We start from the raw sequence: 18444 nt of genomic DNA, 5'->3' as shown, positions 1-18444 counted from the left end.
TTGTGGGCTGCCAACTGGGCACTGGGAATCTAACCCTAGTCCTCTGGAAGAGCAGCCAGTACTCTTAACCACTGAGCCGTACCTTCAGTTCCCCACCCCCGGTCAATTTTTATGACTGCACTGAGCAATATTTAATACTTTAAAAGTCTGAGTTGAAAATTTTGTCTACAAGAACCACTAGGCATAAAGTCATAGTATAATTTGTATACTCTCTAAAACTGCACTGTATATTGTAATGAGAGAAAAAGATAAAACATTACAGTGCTACAAAAGCTTAACGAAGAACAGCCTCAGACTCAAAGATCTACCTGCCTCTACCTTTTTTCCATTTTATTTTTCAGATTCATTTCATTTATATCAGTGTTTTACTTGCATGAATGTCTGTATACTACATGCAAGCCTGGGGCCCACAGAGATCAGGAGAAGACATCAGATCCCCTGGAATTTGAGTTAGGGATGTTTGTGAGCTGTCATGTGGGTTCTGGGAATCGAACCTCAGCCTTCTGTAAAAACAAGTTCTCTTTAACCACTGAGCCACCTACTTCTCCAGCCCTGCTTCTATTTTCTCAATGCAATAGGGAGTAATGATAGGGAAGAGGTACTAAAAGTGTTAAAAACAGAAATAAAGCTATAAAATATTCATATTTGTAAGAATACTACAGGGGCTGGCAAGGTGGCTCAGTGGGAAAAAAAGCCTGAGCTTGATTCCCAGATTCCACATAAAGGTGGAATGTTGACTCCTGAAAGTTATCCTTTGACTTCTGAACACATGCCACAGCATGTATGCACTCACACACACAAAAATGATGAATACAATTTTTTTTTTTAAAGAAACAACATTATAAAAACTTATACAACTTTTAGGCAACTCACTGAGTTGTGATTAATTCCAAGCACGACAACTCTACCTACTTTAATTACTGTTGAACATTTTTGCTATTAAAAAAGTGCACCCAAAGTTTAATACCTATACTGGTCTCTTATTTGATCAAATGCTGTCTCAAAAAATTTTCCTTTTTTTAGTTCCATTCTTCTAAATTCCTTTTATTTGAATGTTTCTATAGGACAATTAATAAACACATGATCTAGGGGCTAGAAAGACAGCTCACCAGTTGAGTGCTTATTGCTCCTCCAGAAAACCTGTGTTTACTTCTCAGCACCAATGTCAAAAGGTTCATAGCCTCCAATAACTCCAAGATTTAACAACAACCACACACATGCACAAATTTTAAAAAAGAAAGTAAATAAATACGTGGCTCACTGAACATGTCCTCTCTCCTAGGAAGGGCTTACCCAGGATTTCTTCTTCACTGTCTTATAACCTTTCATGCAGGGCAAGGATTGTTCCCTTTGAGGCTGGTAGGGTCTCTTACTTTGGCTCCTGAGTTTCTTATACACAGGTCTTTTCCTCCCTCTGGTTGTTTCTGACCTTTTTCTATAAATTCTCTTGGTTTCTCCATTCAACTTCTATTCTTGCTTTGCACAATGTATCCTTCCCCAAAATCTGAGTTTTTATCAAGATCTTACAATTTCTTTGAGCTCTTCTGCTGAAATCATTGTAAGACAGCCTTACAAAAGAAGCCAGATCAGCAAGTTGAATCCCAGTATCAGTTAAGCCTTGTTATTATTTTAACTAAATTACCAGTTTCCTGACAAAATAATGTGATGAGATCATATTATAATAAACATTTATTTGGTAAGTCATCTTACTGACTCAAAACTCAAACAATTTTCTTCAGCAATATAAAGTACAATTTTTGGGAAACTATGGTTGGCATGTAAAATAAATTAAAAAAAAAATTAGTAAAAAAAGTACAATTTCAATCAATCTCCCCCATCAAAACCTTGCTCCATAACTGAAGTCCAAATCCCATGAATTACATCACTAAAGGGGTTGAGGGGAGACACTAAACTTCCACAGGAAGACTGTATAAACTTGCCAATGGTTAAGTACATATTAGACAATATTCAAAGACAATACTCAAAAGTACAACCTAGTCCCAAAAGCTAACTGATAAAACTAAATTTAATAGGAATTTCGTACTTAATAAATCTCAGAAAATTATCATTCCAAGTATATAACAATACTAGTTACATTATATAAACTGATATAATCCAAAAAGTAAAGTGAACAATCCAGATTTCAAAGCCAGTAGGCAAGTTACCAGAATGGATGTAAACAAAAGTTTTTATAAGCCATTTCACTCTGCTTTAAAACAAACATTCAGCACTGGAATCTTCAGAATTTTCTAGTATCTTGAATATCCCTGTTTTCTCTTTAATTGGTCTTGAGGCCTTCATTTGATCTAAGAGAGAAATATTAGGACACATACATTTTTAAAGGCATAAGAAAATCTTAAAAAATCGTAAGAAATATCAAATATGTTGAAACAGAAGTCCTCTCTCCAAAACATAACAATCTTTATTACAGCTCCAATCAGCACAGAGGAAACAATATGAAGCCTCATTTTGCTGGTCCAAATCCTACATATACAAAGCTAGAAACAAAACACTAATTTGATTGTTTTCTCAGTGATTTTTTAATTTTATTTTTATTTTACTTTCATTGGTGTTTTACCTACATGTGTGTCTGTGTGAGGGTGTCAGATCTTGGAGTTACAGACAGTTGTTAGCTGCCGTGTAGGTGCTGGAAGAGCAGTCAGTGCTCTTAAACACTGAGCCATCTCTTCAGCCCCATAAGGGATGTTTTTAAAAAGGCAATTATGCTTAGTTAAGCTGAAAAATAGGGTTGGAGAGATGCTTAGCAATTAGAAGCTTGTTGCTCTTGCAGACTTTTAGCACATACATGGCATTTCACAATCATCCATAACTCCACTACCAGGATATGACACCCTTTCCTGACCTCTGTATGAACCAGGCATGCACCTGCTAGAGACATACAAGCAAGCAAAACACTCATTCACATAAAATTAAATAAAAAAAAAAAAAAAACCCAACTTTTTTTAAAGCAAGGAAGGAAGATACCATGAAAAAAACTAAACTTGCAGCTTAGAACAAGTACCAATTTTTGTTTATGTACCGTGTCTCACAGAAGTGTCTCAGCATAAATTTAACAAAATCGTTTTTCATAGTGAGCTCTATACTTTATATATATATATATATATATATATATATATATATATATGCTACACACACACAGAGTCTGTGCCCAAACTTGAGACAGGGTCTATTACTGAACCTGGAACTAGTGGGAGTTCAACAAACCTAAACAATTCTCCTTTCTCCACCCTTCCCCCTTACCTCTCATAATTAAAGTTATAGACACATGTATAATCATGCCCAGCTTTTCACAGGCTCTGGGTATTTGAACTCAGATCCCCATTCCATACCAGTAAGTACTCTTACCTGCTAAACCCTCTCCCCAGCCTTATGAACTCTGTATTTTCAGAATTATTTTCCTGTTGGGCACGGTAGCAATCACCTAAAATCCCATCCTTTGAAAGCAATTTCAATTCTTATTTCTTACTCCTCTAGTCTAATATCTTATAGTGTTTAGAACTGTCTTCTACAATGTTAAAGTGACAGCTATTATCCTTGGTTAATACTGAGTTCAGTAGTAACTTCCTAGTGTTTTAAGAATTGTCTTCTGGAGTGGGGCAGTGGGGTTGGGGAGCTCCGTAAAGCCTTCAATCAAACTCCTCACATTTTCTTAAAAAAACAAAACAAAACAACAACAACAACAACAAAAATGCATCCAACCTCAAACTAGATAACAAATCTAAAATAAAAATCTGAAACTCATAATAATAATAATAATAATAAAAAAAAACAAAAAAAAAAAAAAAATCTGAAACTCGATAATACTCTTAAAAGAAAACTTCAATCTTTCACAAAGATTACTTAGATACAGCTCCAAACTTGTGACACACAGATTTTTGTAAAGCTGGACTTCATTCCAGTTTAAAACTGGGCATGATGGTCAAAGACTTGTAATCCCAGCACTTAGGCAGAGGCAGAGACAGAAGGACCACAGGAAGTTCAAGAGCAATTTAGTCTATCCATCCAGAGCCTGCCTCAAAAAGGGGGGAGCTGGAGGGACAATTTGGGGAGATAGGTAGGTGAGGATTAACACCCAAAGTTGTCTTCTGACCTCAAACTAAGTGCCACGGCAGACAACACATATCTACACCCATACACATTCACAAGATTAAAAAAAGAAAAAGAAAAGGAAAAAATAAAGAAAAAAGAAAGAAGGGAAGGGGAGAGGAGGGAGGGAGGGAGGGAGGAATGGAGGGAGGGAGGGAGGGAGGGAGGAAGGAAGGAAGGAAGGAAGGAAGGAAGGAAGGAAGGAAGGAAGGAAGGAAGGAAGGAAGGAAGGAAAAGACTTTCAGCCTGGAGACATAGCTCAGTGGTTAAGAGCACTGTCTGTCCTTCCAGGTCCCTAGCTCAACTCCCAACACCCACATGGTGGCTCACAACATGCCTGTAAATCCAGTTCCAGTGAATCCAAAACCCTTTTCTGTCCTTTGTGGGTACCAGGCACACAAATGGTACACAGAGATATATATGTAGGGAAAACATCCCTACAAGTAAAATTAAACAAATATTTATAAAAATCTGTATTGTAAACGGGGACAAAGAAGAATGTAAGAACTAGAGATGGTGGTTGACTACAAGAAAACATCACAGACACAGCAGGGCAATTCTACATATGAACTCATACTGGTTCCAACAGCATACACATACATGTACAAGCTGAAAGCAAACAAAATTCCAGCACAAAGATGGTGAGTGGGAAACACAATCCCACACCTACCCATGGAGCATAGCAACTGTCTGTTGCTAAGAGAGGGACAGTTTTCTAGAGAGTACAGCCCCTGGTTAAGTTGATCACGCTCCAGTGTAAAATTATGCATTCAAGATTATTTGGGCAACATAAACTGGTCTTGAAGGATTTAAAAATAAAAACAAAAGAACACAGAGTAAAGTGGATAGAGAATGAGAGGTTGATCTGGAAAGAGTTGGGGGAGGGGCATAAGTGATCAAAACAGGCTATACAAAAATCTCAAAGAACTAGTAGAAGTTAATAGGAGAAATAAAACGCCTGAACATGATTAATCTTATCTCACCAAAAATAAAAACCCAGATACAATATGCTCTCTAATATGACAATAAAACACCGTCAATGGCTCAGATATGGAACTTTAAAACAATGGGCTATTTCAGAGTACAAGCCATTTTATAGGGCAAATAACTGAGGTCCTCCCATAAACCAGTAACATAGAAAAGCAAAAGATGAGCAGCAATATTAGAAGATAAATAATGAACACAATTTGGATACTGTTTTAAAACTGCCAATAAAAGTGAAACAACTGGGAAAACCTGAATAAACTAGAAATAGATGAAATTAATTAGTGCCAAAATTCTAAAGTGCAATACTGACCTAAGTAGATCAGTTTAACAACATGTAGACGTACTCATGGTTATAATGTCATGACAGATGTTTGATTTTAAGTCTCTAACAAAAAGAAAAGCAAAGAACAGGACTTACTAAATGCTGTGAACAATTATGGATGAATATACTACACCGAGGCTTCATTACAACACTACTTTCTGCAAATGTTTCAAAGTTTTAATTCAAAAAAGGCAAATACTCACCAATGAGATCACTTCGATCTAATAACAACTCTAGGTCTTCATCACTAATGACCTTCTCTCTTGATCCTTTTACTTCTCTATAAAAACAACATCCAAGTATTATCAGACTATACCCAGAATTCTGCATTACATTTTTCTAAATTAAGAAACATTGCTGGGGCTAGAGAGAAGTCTCAGAGGTTAATTTAAGAGTTCTGGCTGCTCTTCTATAGGTCTTATAACTAACAACCATATATAATGAGATCTGGTGCCCTCTTCTGGCATGCAGGCATACATGCAGGCAGAACACTATACAAAATAAATAAATAAACCTTTTTTAAAAAAAGGAAAGAGAAAGAAAAAATGAAATGTTACAGACTGGAGAGAGTTCAGAATTTAAAAGCCCTAACTGGTCTTCCAGAGGACGTGAATTCCATTTCTCTACACCCACCATGCAGCTCCTAACTGTCAATATTGAACTCTAGTTCTAGGGGACCCAATACCCTCCTCAGGTTTCTGTAAACATCAGATATGCACATTGTGCAGATGTACATGCAGGAGAAACATCCATATAGATAAAATATTAAAAGTTAAAAATCTGAGCCAACAAAATGCTTCAGTGGGTGAAGGTGCTTGCCACCAAGCCAGACAACTTGAGCTCTATCCCCAGGACCCACATGGTGAAAGGAGAGAACCAACCCTTCCAAGTTGTCCTTTTACCTCCACATAGGCACAAGCACATTCACTCTATCTACCTACCTATATATATTATGATAAAATTTAAAGAAATTTTACCTTTCATAATCTCTAGATTTTAATAACTCCATTAATTCCTTAGGATCTAAGAAATTCTTAGATTGACTTAATCCAGACTGACCACCTTTGAAATGATCTGAAGAAGTAAAGAAAAACAAAACAAACAAATCAACAAATCCATACTATAAATTTCTTTAAAAACCATTTATTAAAAACCAGGAACAAGGCTTATAATTCGAAAGAAAATTTAACATTTACTGATTTATTTTGTGTACAGAGATCCACTTTGCTATTTCATTGGCTGATAACTTTCAAAAGATTTTTTATTTTTGATTGTCAAAATGGAAGAAATAAAAACTCTTGGATCTTGCTGAAGTATAAAATTTTTTTGATAATTTAGGAAAAGTTTGATACTTACTAACAGAAAAACACATAGCCCTTTTAAGAACAAATAACGGCAACATATAAACAATGACTCAAACAATTAGCTTATTCATAATAAACACAATTGGGGAAAATTTCAAACGTCTATCAATAGAAAGGTAAATGAACTACTAAGTAAGACAAAATCCCTCTAATATATAGCATATAGATGAATCTCAAAATATGTTAAACAAATGTAAATAGGAAAAAAAAAAAAACACAGCTGAACTGTTAAAGAAAACCATTTATTCTGTCACACTGACAAAATCCAAAACAGCGTGTGTCAGAGAAGCACAGGGAATGACTGGAAAGGGTACAAGGAAACTTTCTGGAGCAGTCATTAAATTTTATACTTAACATTCATTTTATTATATGCATTTACTGTATTTCAATAAGTTTGTATTTTTATATTCCTTAATATTTTATGAAATTAGTATCTTCGAATACTGAAAACAGACTTGAGAATACATAATCATGGATAAAAAACTTCATAAACTTAAACTAGGTTCAACATTTAAATAAATAATTTTTATCAATTTTCTTAAGTAACACAGGTTAAAAAGTTGTCAAAGACAAGGATCATTTTACTCACTCTGAAATTTTTAACCACAATGTACATTTTCTACCAAGTCAAATTAATTCTCTCTTAAATCTAATCTGCTTTTCCATCAAAACCAGGTATGAGGGCCAACAAGAGTCTGATGATCTGAATTCAATGCCTGGAGCCCGTATAAAGGTAGGAGGACAAAACCCATTCTAAAATTATCCTCAACCACTACACCAGTGGGCGCATACACCCATAGACACAACCATGCATAAACACAAAATAAAGAATATGAAATTAAAAGATAAAATAAGCCAGACAACATAAAGTATGTGCAGGCAGATGAGTATTGTAAAATCAGTAAGAAGTAACTTTAAACGTTACTTTTAAGATCAAGGTCCTCTCATTTCTTTAGCCTTAAGAGAAACAATTTCAATTTTTCTTCAGGTAGCCACTGTACTACTAATAAAATAGAAATTTATTTTAAATGAGTAAAAACAGAACTATCCTTGACTGGGCAGTGGTGGTGCATGCACTTAGGAGGGAGAGGCAGGTGGATCTCTGAGTTCAAGCCTGATCTACAGAGTGAGTTCCAGTACAGCCAGGGATACACAGAGAAACCCAGTCTTGAAACAAAAAGAACCATCCCAGGAAATCTTGGGAAGTTCCTCACTCACTTTCTTCTTCTTCAAAAAAAATCTATTCTACATTAAATAGAATTTGATAATACTACGATGATATACCATTAGCATTTAATATTTAGTACACTGAATGCTCTTAAGTTTCAAAGCTTTTGGTAAACAAATATCTTACATACACTGCATCATATACACTGGCATTATGTTAAATTTTATCCAATGTATCTGGGGACATTATACCCCAAAGGGTCATTATCCTCAGCCCTTTCCCTCAGCAGTTATCTACTCACTGAGGCTCTGTCTATGGACAAATCAATGTACTGTTAGTAGCTGCAAATCCTATTACACATTTAAATCCTGACATGAAGCTGTAGTAATTTTCTTTAGAAAGTAACAAAAATGGTAATTCTCAATACACAAAATGGACAACCATAGCACAAATTTTACCATGTAACAATCATTTATAGGGCTGGAGAGATGGCTCAGGTTTAGAGCACTCACTGGCTGCTTTTACAGGGGACCTAAGTTCAATTCCCTGCATCCACATGGAGGCTCACAACCATCTGTAACTTCAGGTTCAAGTGAGCCAACACCCTCGTCTGGCCTCCCTACGCACTAGGCTTGCACATGGGGGACAGACATCTATGCAGGCAATATACTCACACACAAAAATAATAAAATAAAAATACTTTAAACAAGTTAAAAATCATTTACTTTTATGGATGATAAGCTTCTCCAGTTTTCTTTTAGCAGCTGCTCTTTCCACAATTTTCTGATCAATAGTATTAGCTGTTACAAGGCGATATACAACAACTGGCTTTGTCTGACCAATTCTATGACATCTATCTTGGGCCTGGAGATCAGACTGGGGATTCTTAAAGTTGAAAAGAAAAGTACAGTTAGCAGAACTATGTTAAAATTAACTTAAGCTTTCAGGGCAGTTGTGGCACACACCTTTAATCCCAGCACTAAGGGAGGCAGAGGCAGGTGGATCCCTGAGTTCAAGGCTAGCCTGTTCCAGGACAGCCAGAGATATACAGAGAAACCCTGTCTCAAAAAAAAAAAAAAAAAAAAAACCACACAAACAAAAACAAAAAAATCTTAAACTTAAGAAAACCTCATAAAACAATAATAATGCACATTATCTGACGAGAAACTTCCTAATGGTTCTTAGATGCGCTTTAACTTCCAGAATGGCTGCATGAATTGCCACTCACACAGGACAGTTGTAAAAATTTCTACATTAATGCTCCCACAGGTGCCAGTGAGATGGCTCCATGGGTAAAGCCTGACCACCTCTGTTTAATCCCCAGGATTCACATGGTGGAAAGAACTTTCATATGTTGTCCTCTGATAGCTACTTTTGTCTCTTTGTCTCTCTGTCTCTGTCTGTCTGTCTCTCTTTCTCTCTCTCACACACACACATTAAGTAAATGTGAATTAAAATTGTTTAAATACTCTGAAAATATTGTTTGTATAGGCAGACAACTTGTGAATAATTCCTACCTGCAAATACGCACTTTTCAAAATAGGTAACTGAAACTGCAATATATGTAATAAAGGATAAACATTTCATAACAGAAATATAGTCAGTATATTGCTGTACTTCTTACCCAATCGCTGTCATAAATGATAACCGTATCCGCTGCAGTCAAATTAATGCCTAAGCCACCAGCTCGTGTACTCACTAAGAAAAGGAAAACATCTGGATCCGTGTTGAAACTGTATATCTAAAGCAAAAGGAACATTAACAAAAAATTTGAAAAAGAAACTTTAAAAATGACTGAAGTGGAAGATATTTATTTTAAAAACTACTGTTAAAGCTAGGAAACAATTATTTTCACTAATAAAACATCTGCTTGTGCCGGGCGGTGGTGGCGCACGCCTTTAATCCCAGCACTCGGGAGGCAGAGGCAGGCGGATCTCTGTGAGTTCGAGGCCAGCCTGGGCTACTAAGTGAGTTCTAGGAAAGGCGCAAAGCTACACAGAGAAACCCTGTCTCGAAAAACCAAAAAAAAAAAAAAAAAAAAAAAAAAAAAAAAAAAAAAAAAAATCTGCTTGTATAAACTTTCCTTTTCAAGCATTTACATTCTGCAGGATATTTTTATTTTTGTTAAAGCTATATATCATACCCAATATTAAAAAAAAGCAAAAAATGGTTAAAAGATGGCTTAGTCAGTCAAGTATCTACAAGATGATCTGAGTTCAGATCTGCTGTGGGATAATGCTTTTGTACACTGGTTTAATAAAACAATGATTGGCCAGTAGCCAGGCAGGAAGTATAGGTGGGGTGAACGGACTAAAGGAATGCTGGGAAGACAAACACAGAGTCAGGAGTCGCCAGCCAGCCAAAGGAAGCAAGATGACAAGGCAGAACTGAGAAAAGGTACCAAGCCATGTGGCTAAGCAGATAAGAATTATGGGTTAATTTAAGCATAAGAGCTAGTCAGTAAAAAGCCTGAACTAATGGCTGAGCAGTTATAATTAATATAAGCTTCTGAGTGATTATTTTATAAGCAGCTGTGGGACCTCAGTGCCAGGTGGGATAGAGAAATTCTCTAACTACACAGACCCATGGCAACTATGAAAACACCAAGTGACAGCCATGGTCACTAATGACAAAGCTGGTGGGAGAAACTGAAATGGCAGAGACAGGCTGATCCCTGGAGCTTTCTAGCCCACAAGCTTAGCTAATTAATGAGTTTTACCTTTAATGGAGTAAGACATTTAATGTCTTCCTTACCTCGGTGCATGCACATATACAACCAACATATACATAAACCAACACACAAACATACACATAATGGAAACAGTATAAGAGAGATGGATAGAAAACATTGCCTAACTAGGAAGAAACAGCACACTTTCTGGACTTACGGTAATTTCAATCTCATTAGTGATATGGAAAAAAATTTGGTCATGTCTATCAAAAACAACAATACATACTTTATTTGCTTCATAAGTAACTCTTATCCTAAAACATATGTAAAAGACAATGAAGAATATACAATTTAAGTGCATCAAGGGGACAGATAGTCATGTGTAATGGTTCACACTTATACTTATAATGCCAGCACTGCAGAGACTGAGCCAGGAGGAATGCTCTAAGTCTGAGCCACACTCTGGTTCAAAGCTGGCCAGGACCATATACTGCAATGTGTCTCAGAAAACCAACGCTGCCCAGAAAAACAGCTCTATGGGTAATGGCTCTTATCTCCAAGCTCAACAACCTGTGTTCACTCCCTGTAACTCACATGATGGAAAACACAAATAAGGAAATGCTTTAAAAATAGAGGCTGGAGATAGTGTAGTGGGTAAGAGTGCTTATTGCTCTCCCAGTGGCTGGGATTCAGCTCCCACAGATTGTATACCCAATGCTAGGCTTCACAGGCACCAGGTATTAATGTGTTGCACAATACATACAGGCAAAACACTCATACGAAATAAACATAAATCTTAAAAAAAAAAAAAAAAAAAAAAAAAAAAAGCCAGGCAGTAGTGGCTCATACCTTTAATCCCACCAGCACTTGGGAGGCAGATGCAGGTGGCTCTGAGTTCAAGGCCAGTATGGTCTACAGAGCGAGTTCCAGGACAGCCAGGGCTACAAAGAAACCCTATCTCTAACAACAAATAAACAAACGACAACAAAAATAAACGAGGGAGTGTTGAGTAGATTCAATGGACTGTTGTATCTCAGGTGTGATAAAAAGGAATAATGGAGTGTTAATGGCAGGTTCTGGATAGAATAAAAGTAGCCAACTAAGAAATTCTTCTAAGTGACACATACTTAACATTTTCATGCTAAAAGTTGAAAACTGGGATAAAAATCAGAAAACAATACCTTATTATCCCAAAGTTATTACAGTAGTGGTTGAGTAAGTAGGACATCATTATATCTAAGACTGTGCCAGAAAATTACATGTATATAGGTATGAGACTCAAAAACTAAGATGTTAGTACTAAATCAAAATGCTTGTCTTTAATCCTACTACAAGACTTTTGGTCATATTATTTAAAAAATGAAGATAGAAGTTACAAAAAAGAAATTCACATGTATGGTCTTACATTTTTTTCTCTTCCTGAATAAGACATGGACCCATCAAGTCTGCTAAATGTGAAGTTTCTAAGATGACAATAATCCATCAAGATGTCCAACATGCTTGTCATTTGTGAAAAAACCAGCACCTGAAATTTAAATACATCTTAATATCTATACTGATTCACGAAAAACTAAACTGTTAAAATTCTAATGAGAAATACCTAACCTTGTGACCTCTTTTTTTCAGTTCTGGCAGCATTCGATCCAAAACTAAGAACTTCCCAGAATTTGTTACCAATTCTTCATCAATCTTAAAAGTAGACAAGAAAAAGGAAGAAAATTGTTACTATAATCACCAATCATTTGCCATTTTAATAGTTCACTTTTTTTTTCCTCTGGTTTCTTGATACAGGGTCTCCCTGTGTAGACTTGGCTAGCCTCGATCTCAGGTGGTACAAGTGCTGGGATTAAAGGCTTGTGCTACCATATCCAGCCTTAACAGTTCAATTTTTAATGACAAGGCACTATTCAATCTTTTTAAAGTGAAAGTTACTTTTCAAGAAAAAAATAAATAAATAAAAGACTCTAAAGGGGAAAAAAACAGTAACTGACACTAAAAAATTAGGTTAAAGTAAAATTATGAACTTACCCATGAAACACGATCTACATTTCCTATTACTCTCTCTAAAGCTTTGTATAGCCAGGTGATGTGGCACATGTCTGTAATCCAAGCACTTTGGAGGCAGAGGTAGAAAGACCAAAGTCCAAGACTAGCCTCAGTTATATAAAAGCCAAGGGTCCAGCCTTGGTTAAAAAATAAAAATTAGAGGCTGAAATAATAGCTCAGTGGTTGAAAAGGCTTGCTGCTATTGCAGAGGACCAAGGTTCAGTTCCCCGCACCCACATGGCCAAAATCCATAAACCCTAATTCCAGTTCCAGGTCCCTTCTTTTGACCTAAACAGGCATGAGGCATACACAATGCATATACATACATTCATACACATAAGATAAAAATTAAAATCCCAAACAAAGTTAGAAAACAGTAGTTCATACATGTACGTATGTGTTGAGGTTTGTTCTGCACAACTCAGTAAAATGTGTATAAAAATTAGTCAGAACTTAGTAGAAATTAAAGAAAACACAGGAGTTGTAACAATCTGATGATTAAGGCTAAAAAACGTTTCACTAAGGACCAGCAAGTAAAAGCACATGTCAGGCATCTTAATTCCAGTTGCAGAGGTTCTGGTCTCTTTTGGCATCCTCAGACACATGTGTACAAACCCACCCAGATACACAGGCATATACATATAACTAAAACATAATCATGCCCAGGTGAGGTGGCACACGGCTTGAATCCCAGCACAGATAGGCAAAGACAGGTAACAAAAATATCTTGTGGATTTTAGGCTAGCCTGGTGTACAGAGTGAGTTCCAGGCTACATAGTTAAGACCCTATCTCAAGAAAGAAAAAAAATAGCCGGGCGGTGGTGGCGCACGCCTTTAATCCCAGCACTTGGGAGGCAGAGCCAGGCGAATCTCTGTGAGTTCGAGGCCAGCCTGAGCTACCAAGTGAGTTCCAGGAAAGGCGCAAAGCTATGCAGAGAAACCCTGTCTCGAAAAAAAAAACCAAAAAACCAAAAAAAAAAAAAGAAAAAAAGAAAAAAAATAAGTAAATGAAATGAAATAGCAGAGTATTTAATTTACCAAATAAATGTTTTGCCTCAATATTAAAAAAAAACAAAACACTAAATTATTAAATATTTACCTTAAACTCTTGTGTGACAGGGTCAATAGGGTATTCAATCAGATATGGATGATTGCAGCATTTACGAAGTAGCATCATTATGTTCTGTAGTTTCAAATTAACTTCAGATTCTTTAGGGATATTAACATCAACAATAGTCCTACCAAAAACACAGCATGTAAGTATGACAAATGTAAAAAACACAATTTAAATATCTAAAGTTACTGTTAAATGCTTACCTTTCTCTGTTTATATCTGGCTGTATTTGACTTATTAGTCTTTCTAATTCATTAGGGAATTCATCTTGTTCCCTGTAATTTATTGATTTTCTACTTCGCCGTTTTGGTCTTCCAGTAGGACTTAGCTCAATGGTTTCCTTCTAAAGAGAATATATAAAAAGCCACCTGTTTTAAAACTCTAATGAAGTTCTAAATATGAACAAAGTATATTCTTATGTATACCTGATAATCATGCATCCCATTCCAACTCCTTTAATATGGTGGGTGTTATATAAAAATTTCAAATACTCTCAAATCCTCTTGGTTACTGATACCTCCTTAGAAAGGAAGCACATAGTTGGAGGGAGTTAGTCTGGTTGATAAGCCTTTAGAAAACTGACTCTCAAAGATTTTGCAGTTGTAAAAATGAACTTCTAAGTGTGTGGGAGTTTGTGGGATATAGGAGGGCAAATCTGGTCAAAATACATGATACACTTGAATGAAAATGTCTTTATGAAACTCATTACCACATATGATGAATATATGCTTCTCCAAGTCCATTCTCTAGATGATAATGATTAGTACAAAGGATCATCAAACCCAGGCTGCTACCCATATATATGTAAGTTTTAAATAGTGTATTATTTATTTAACTTTATTTTATGTGCACTGGCATCAGAGCCCCTGGAACTGGAGTTACAGACAGTTGTGAGCTGTCATGTAGGTGCTGTGAATTGAACCTGGGTCCTCTGGAAGAGCAGCTTAACTTAACTGCTGAACCATCTCTCCAGCACCTAGATATATAAGTTTTAAACAAGTACTTCAACGACCACAAAACAAATAATATACAGATGATCACTTAAAGTTTAGGAGGACTGTAGATAACAGAAAGTACCTTCTGCTTTGGGCCTTATTTACCCAGAGTCCTGAAAATAGGCGAAGAGACAAGAAAGTAAAATCAGTCATGAAATTTTAAGTCATCTCATCTACAGTTATTTCAAACCCACAATTACCTCACAAGTGCCAAACATGTTTGCAATTGTGCGGTTCACAATAGCTGTATAGAAGATCTCTTGTTTGTTGGAAAGTGGTGCATAAACAACTACTTCTCGCTTAGGAGGGACTTCAAGAGCAACATCAGACTTCAGTCTTCTCAGTAGAAAAGGAGTTAAAATCTAAAATTTAAACATGAATAAATAAATCTTCTTAACTATCTTGAGAATTCCTCTTCCTAAAGTATCTCCTTAAGATTTCCCCATACCAGACCAGCACTTGATAACTTATAAACACATATACACCCACAGACATCATTACAAGTTTACACTAATAGTTGGATGTGAATGCATATCCCTTAAATCTAGCACTCCAGTGGCAGAAGCAGGTAAATCTGAGTTAGAGGCCAACCTGATCTACAGAGATCTACATGTCTTGGGGAGGGGGAAATAGTTTACATAAATATATGTTAAAAAAATATTTGTGCTGTGGGATGGTCTGTATGTCAAATTGCTCTGATTGGTCAATAAATAAAACACTGATTAGCCAGTGGCTAGGCAGGAAGAATAGGCGGGACTAACAGAGAGGAGAAAGAACAGGAAGGCAGAAGGAGTAACTGCCAGCCGCCGCCATGACAAGCAGAATGTGAAGATGCCGGTAAGCCACGAGGCACATGGCAAGGTATAGATTTATGGAAATGGATTAATTTAAGCTATAAGAACAGTTAGCAAGAAGCCTGCCATGGCCATACAGTTTATAAGCAATATAAGTCTGTGTTTACTTGGTTGGGTCTGAGTGGCTGTGGTACTGGTGGGTAACAAAGATTTGTCCTGACTGTGGGCAAGGCAGGAAAACTAGCTACATATTTGCAACATATAGGCCAGTAAGTTACTTGTAGCACACATGATGAACCATTGAGAAATAGATACTAAAACATGTAATTCACAAAATTCACAAGATCCATAGACATTTGAGTATTTCAATTCTTTGGTGTGGTAATGAGATTAAGCTAGGGTTTATATAAACTATTTTCAACTCTGGTTTTAAAAGATTTCTAATCCTCAAAAATTGTTGTGTATACAGAGTCAACTAGTTTCATTTTAAATTTTTTTTCATGCAATTTTTGTAGATATATAAATTCTTTCTGGACAACAATTGCCTGTTTTTGCAAAGCCTTATGTAATACACTGGGGAAATATCTCAATGATTGTCTGGAACACACTACCACAGTAAAGGAAACGGGTCTAAAATTTAGATGAAAGAATCAATGGAAACTTTTCAAGCCCTTTAGTCCAGAAATCTCTTCTAAGAAAATAGAAAATGGGAATAGATTTAAATACAGATATTTTAAACTTATTTATAATACAGAAAAATTGATATAAAAAGCATATACAATTAATTAGAGGGGCAGGACAACAGGATATAAAGCATATATAAAGTTAAAATCCAATGCGCCTGCTCAGCACTATTCCCAGCACTCCAGACAGAGGCAGGCAAATCTCATATAATAACTATCAAATCAAAGGCCACCCTTCTATATACCCAGGATAGCCATGGCTACATAGAAAGATTCTGTCTTTAAAAAATAAGATAAAATATAAGGTGCTAAATATTCACACAGGAAAAACTTTAATCTCTTTTAAAGCATAGTAAAAGTAACTTCTGCAATGAAAAACTGTTTAATTCACAAAATAGAGATAAACAAAGGTTTATACAGTGACAGGTGAATACAAGGACATAAAACACAAGCAAAACTGGTAAAGAGGATGACTGGACAAAGGATTGTTTTTATTTTCTACTGTTTCACATATTTTTAATGAGCACATATCTTTAAAAGAAAAACAATTTTAAAAAACTGAATAAATTTTTCAAGCACATTCAAAATGTTTCAAAGACTCGAAGATGAGCTTTGAAAGCTTATTTGTCTAAACTAAACACAGGTACGACGGATAAGTAGATTGCAGGATAGAACAGGAATTGCAGGAAGCATGAAATACAAGTGGATTAGACACTAGCCATGTAAGGAAGTAAACCACACAATTACTGGCAAATACTGCATGAACCTACATATTTTTACTGTCTAGCTGATAAACAAAATAAAATGATAAACCAATAAAGGTAAATGAAGATTTTTTTTTTTTTAGAAAAAGGCAAAATTTAGGTGAGTATTTGAGTTTCTGCCATAAATCCATGTGGCAAGCCAAAGTAGGAAAAAGGCAATTAAATTTAGGGTGACTCACTGTTCAAGTCTCTACTACAAAGGTTAAGATTCTAGAATTCCTTATTTATTTTACAGTACAAAGTGAGCAGAATAAGGAGGTTCGGCACCTGGTGAAGCATATGTAAAACATTCTGTTCTCTCTCCTTAGCTATAATATCTTCAGCAGTTTCAGAAAGACTAGTGATGTCAAACCAAGACTCAAAACTGGAAAAGAAAAATGATTACAAGTTAACCTACTACATGAATACAATTTACAATAATTACACAACACAATACATGTTTACAATTTCATATTTTTAATTTTCTTTAGATTTTTGAGATAGATAGGATCTCATTTAGCCCAGGCTGAACTCAAATTCACTATATAGCCAAGCATGACCATGAACTCCTGGTCTTCCTAAACTCTCCTGCTGATATTACAGGCATGTGCCACTATACACAGAATCAATTTCATATTAACTTGTGTATTATGAAACAGAAACATTGTTCCAACAAGTATTCAAGAGGCAATTTTTAAAATTCAATTAAAATCTGCATTCAATGAAGAGAAAATAATTATTCTGAAATCGGAAAGGGGACATTTTTTCCTTAAAAAAAAAAGAAAGACATAATCATATACAAGTCAAATATAGATCATGAAATTTTTTGGATTTTTTTTATTTTTATTTATTTATTTTATTTTTTTGCTTAGTTGCTTTTGTCCTGCTAACAATAGAAACCAGGGCTTCATTCAAGTACACTAAGCAGAACTTTTTCACTGAGCTGTATCTACAGCACTCATTTATGAAACATTCATGGATAGTTATAGAAGTGACAATTCTCTTTTTGAAAACCGAGGCTAAATGGTATTTCTCTACAGGTATAAATCTAACAAATAGTTGTTACATGTACATGCATAAGTAGATGTGATGCTAAGGCTGGAACACAGGACCTTCTATAACAACAACTTATATCCTAAGCTCTTGGGTTTTGGTGACAGTGTCTGGAGATATACCGTAAGCTGGCTTTGAACTCTTGATCTTCCTCCCACCACACAGGGATAACAGGCATGCACTACCACATATACAGTCCCATGTTTCCAAGTTCAATTTAACTATAATGTTTAAGCGGGGAAAAGGGATAAACTATATATCTTAGTTCTTCCCTATGTTGAAAAGGGGGAATGGTATAAGAATGCAGATATTCATAAGTAGACCACATTTCCTCACATATAGACCACTTGATGTATGGTTTTGAAAATTAAGATTTTCAACTAGCACCTTAAAACTC

At 35.7% G+C, this 18444-nt stretch overlaps 1 protein-coding gene across 2 annotated transcripts in view; it reads right to left on the bottom strand.

The window, feature by feature from the left end:
* Positions 1 to 1671: 1671 nt before the first annotated feature.
* Hells (helicase, lymphoid specific) overlaps positions 1672 to 18444 on the bottom strand; it is a 37422-nt gene continuing 20649 nt past the window's right edge. The window contains exons 12-22 of one of the 2 annotated variants that reach the window (XM_042263126.2): positions 17283 to 17379; positions 14975 to 15136; positions 13983 to 14122; positions 13765 to 13903; positions 12225 to 12308; positions 12025 to 12144; positions 9573 to 9689; positions 8674 to 8833; positions 6394 to 6490; positions 5620 to 5696; positions 1672 to 2306 (exon numbers count right to left, since the gene is read on the bottom strand). In XM_042263126.2, coding sequence (XP_042119060.2) covers positions 2212 to 2306; positions 5620 to 5696; positions 6394 to 6490; positions 8674 to 8833; positions 9573 to 9689; positions 12025 to 12144; positions 12225 to 12308; positions 13765 to 13903; positions 13983 to 14122; positions 14975 to 15136; positions 17283 to 17379 — 1288 coding nt within the window. In that variant the 3' untranslated portion in view covers positions 1672 to 2211. The remainder of the gene's footprint in view (positions 2307 to 5619; positions 5697 to 6393; positions 6491 to 8673; positions 8834 to 9572; positions 9690 to 12024; positions 12145 to 12224; positions 12309 to 13764; positions 13904 to 13982; positions 14123 to 14974; positions 15137 to 17282; positions 17380 to 18444) is intronic. The other variant, XR_013048349.1, reaches the window with a different exon arrangement.

Source organism: Peromyscus maniculatus, chromosome 1 (genome assembly GCF_049852395.1).
Source record: "Peromyscus maniculatus bairdii isolate BWxNUB_F1_BW_parent chromosome 1, HU_Pman_BW_mat_3.1, whole genome shotgun sequence".
Classification (NCBI taxonomy): Eukaryota; Metazoa; Chordata; class Mammalia; order Rodentia; family Cricetidae; genus Peromyscus; species Peromyscus maniculatus.
Note: the sequence above shows the minus strand (reverse complement) of the source record. Positions and strands in the feature narration are given on the sequence as shown.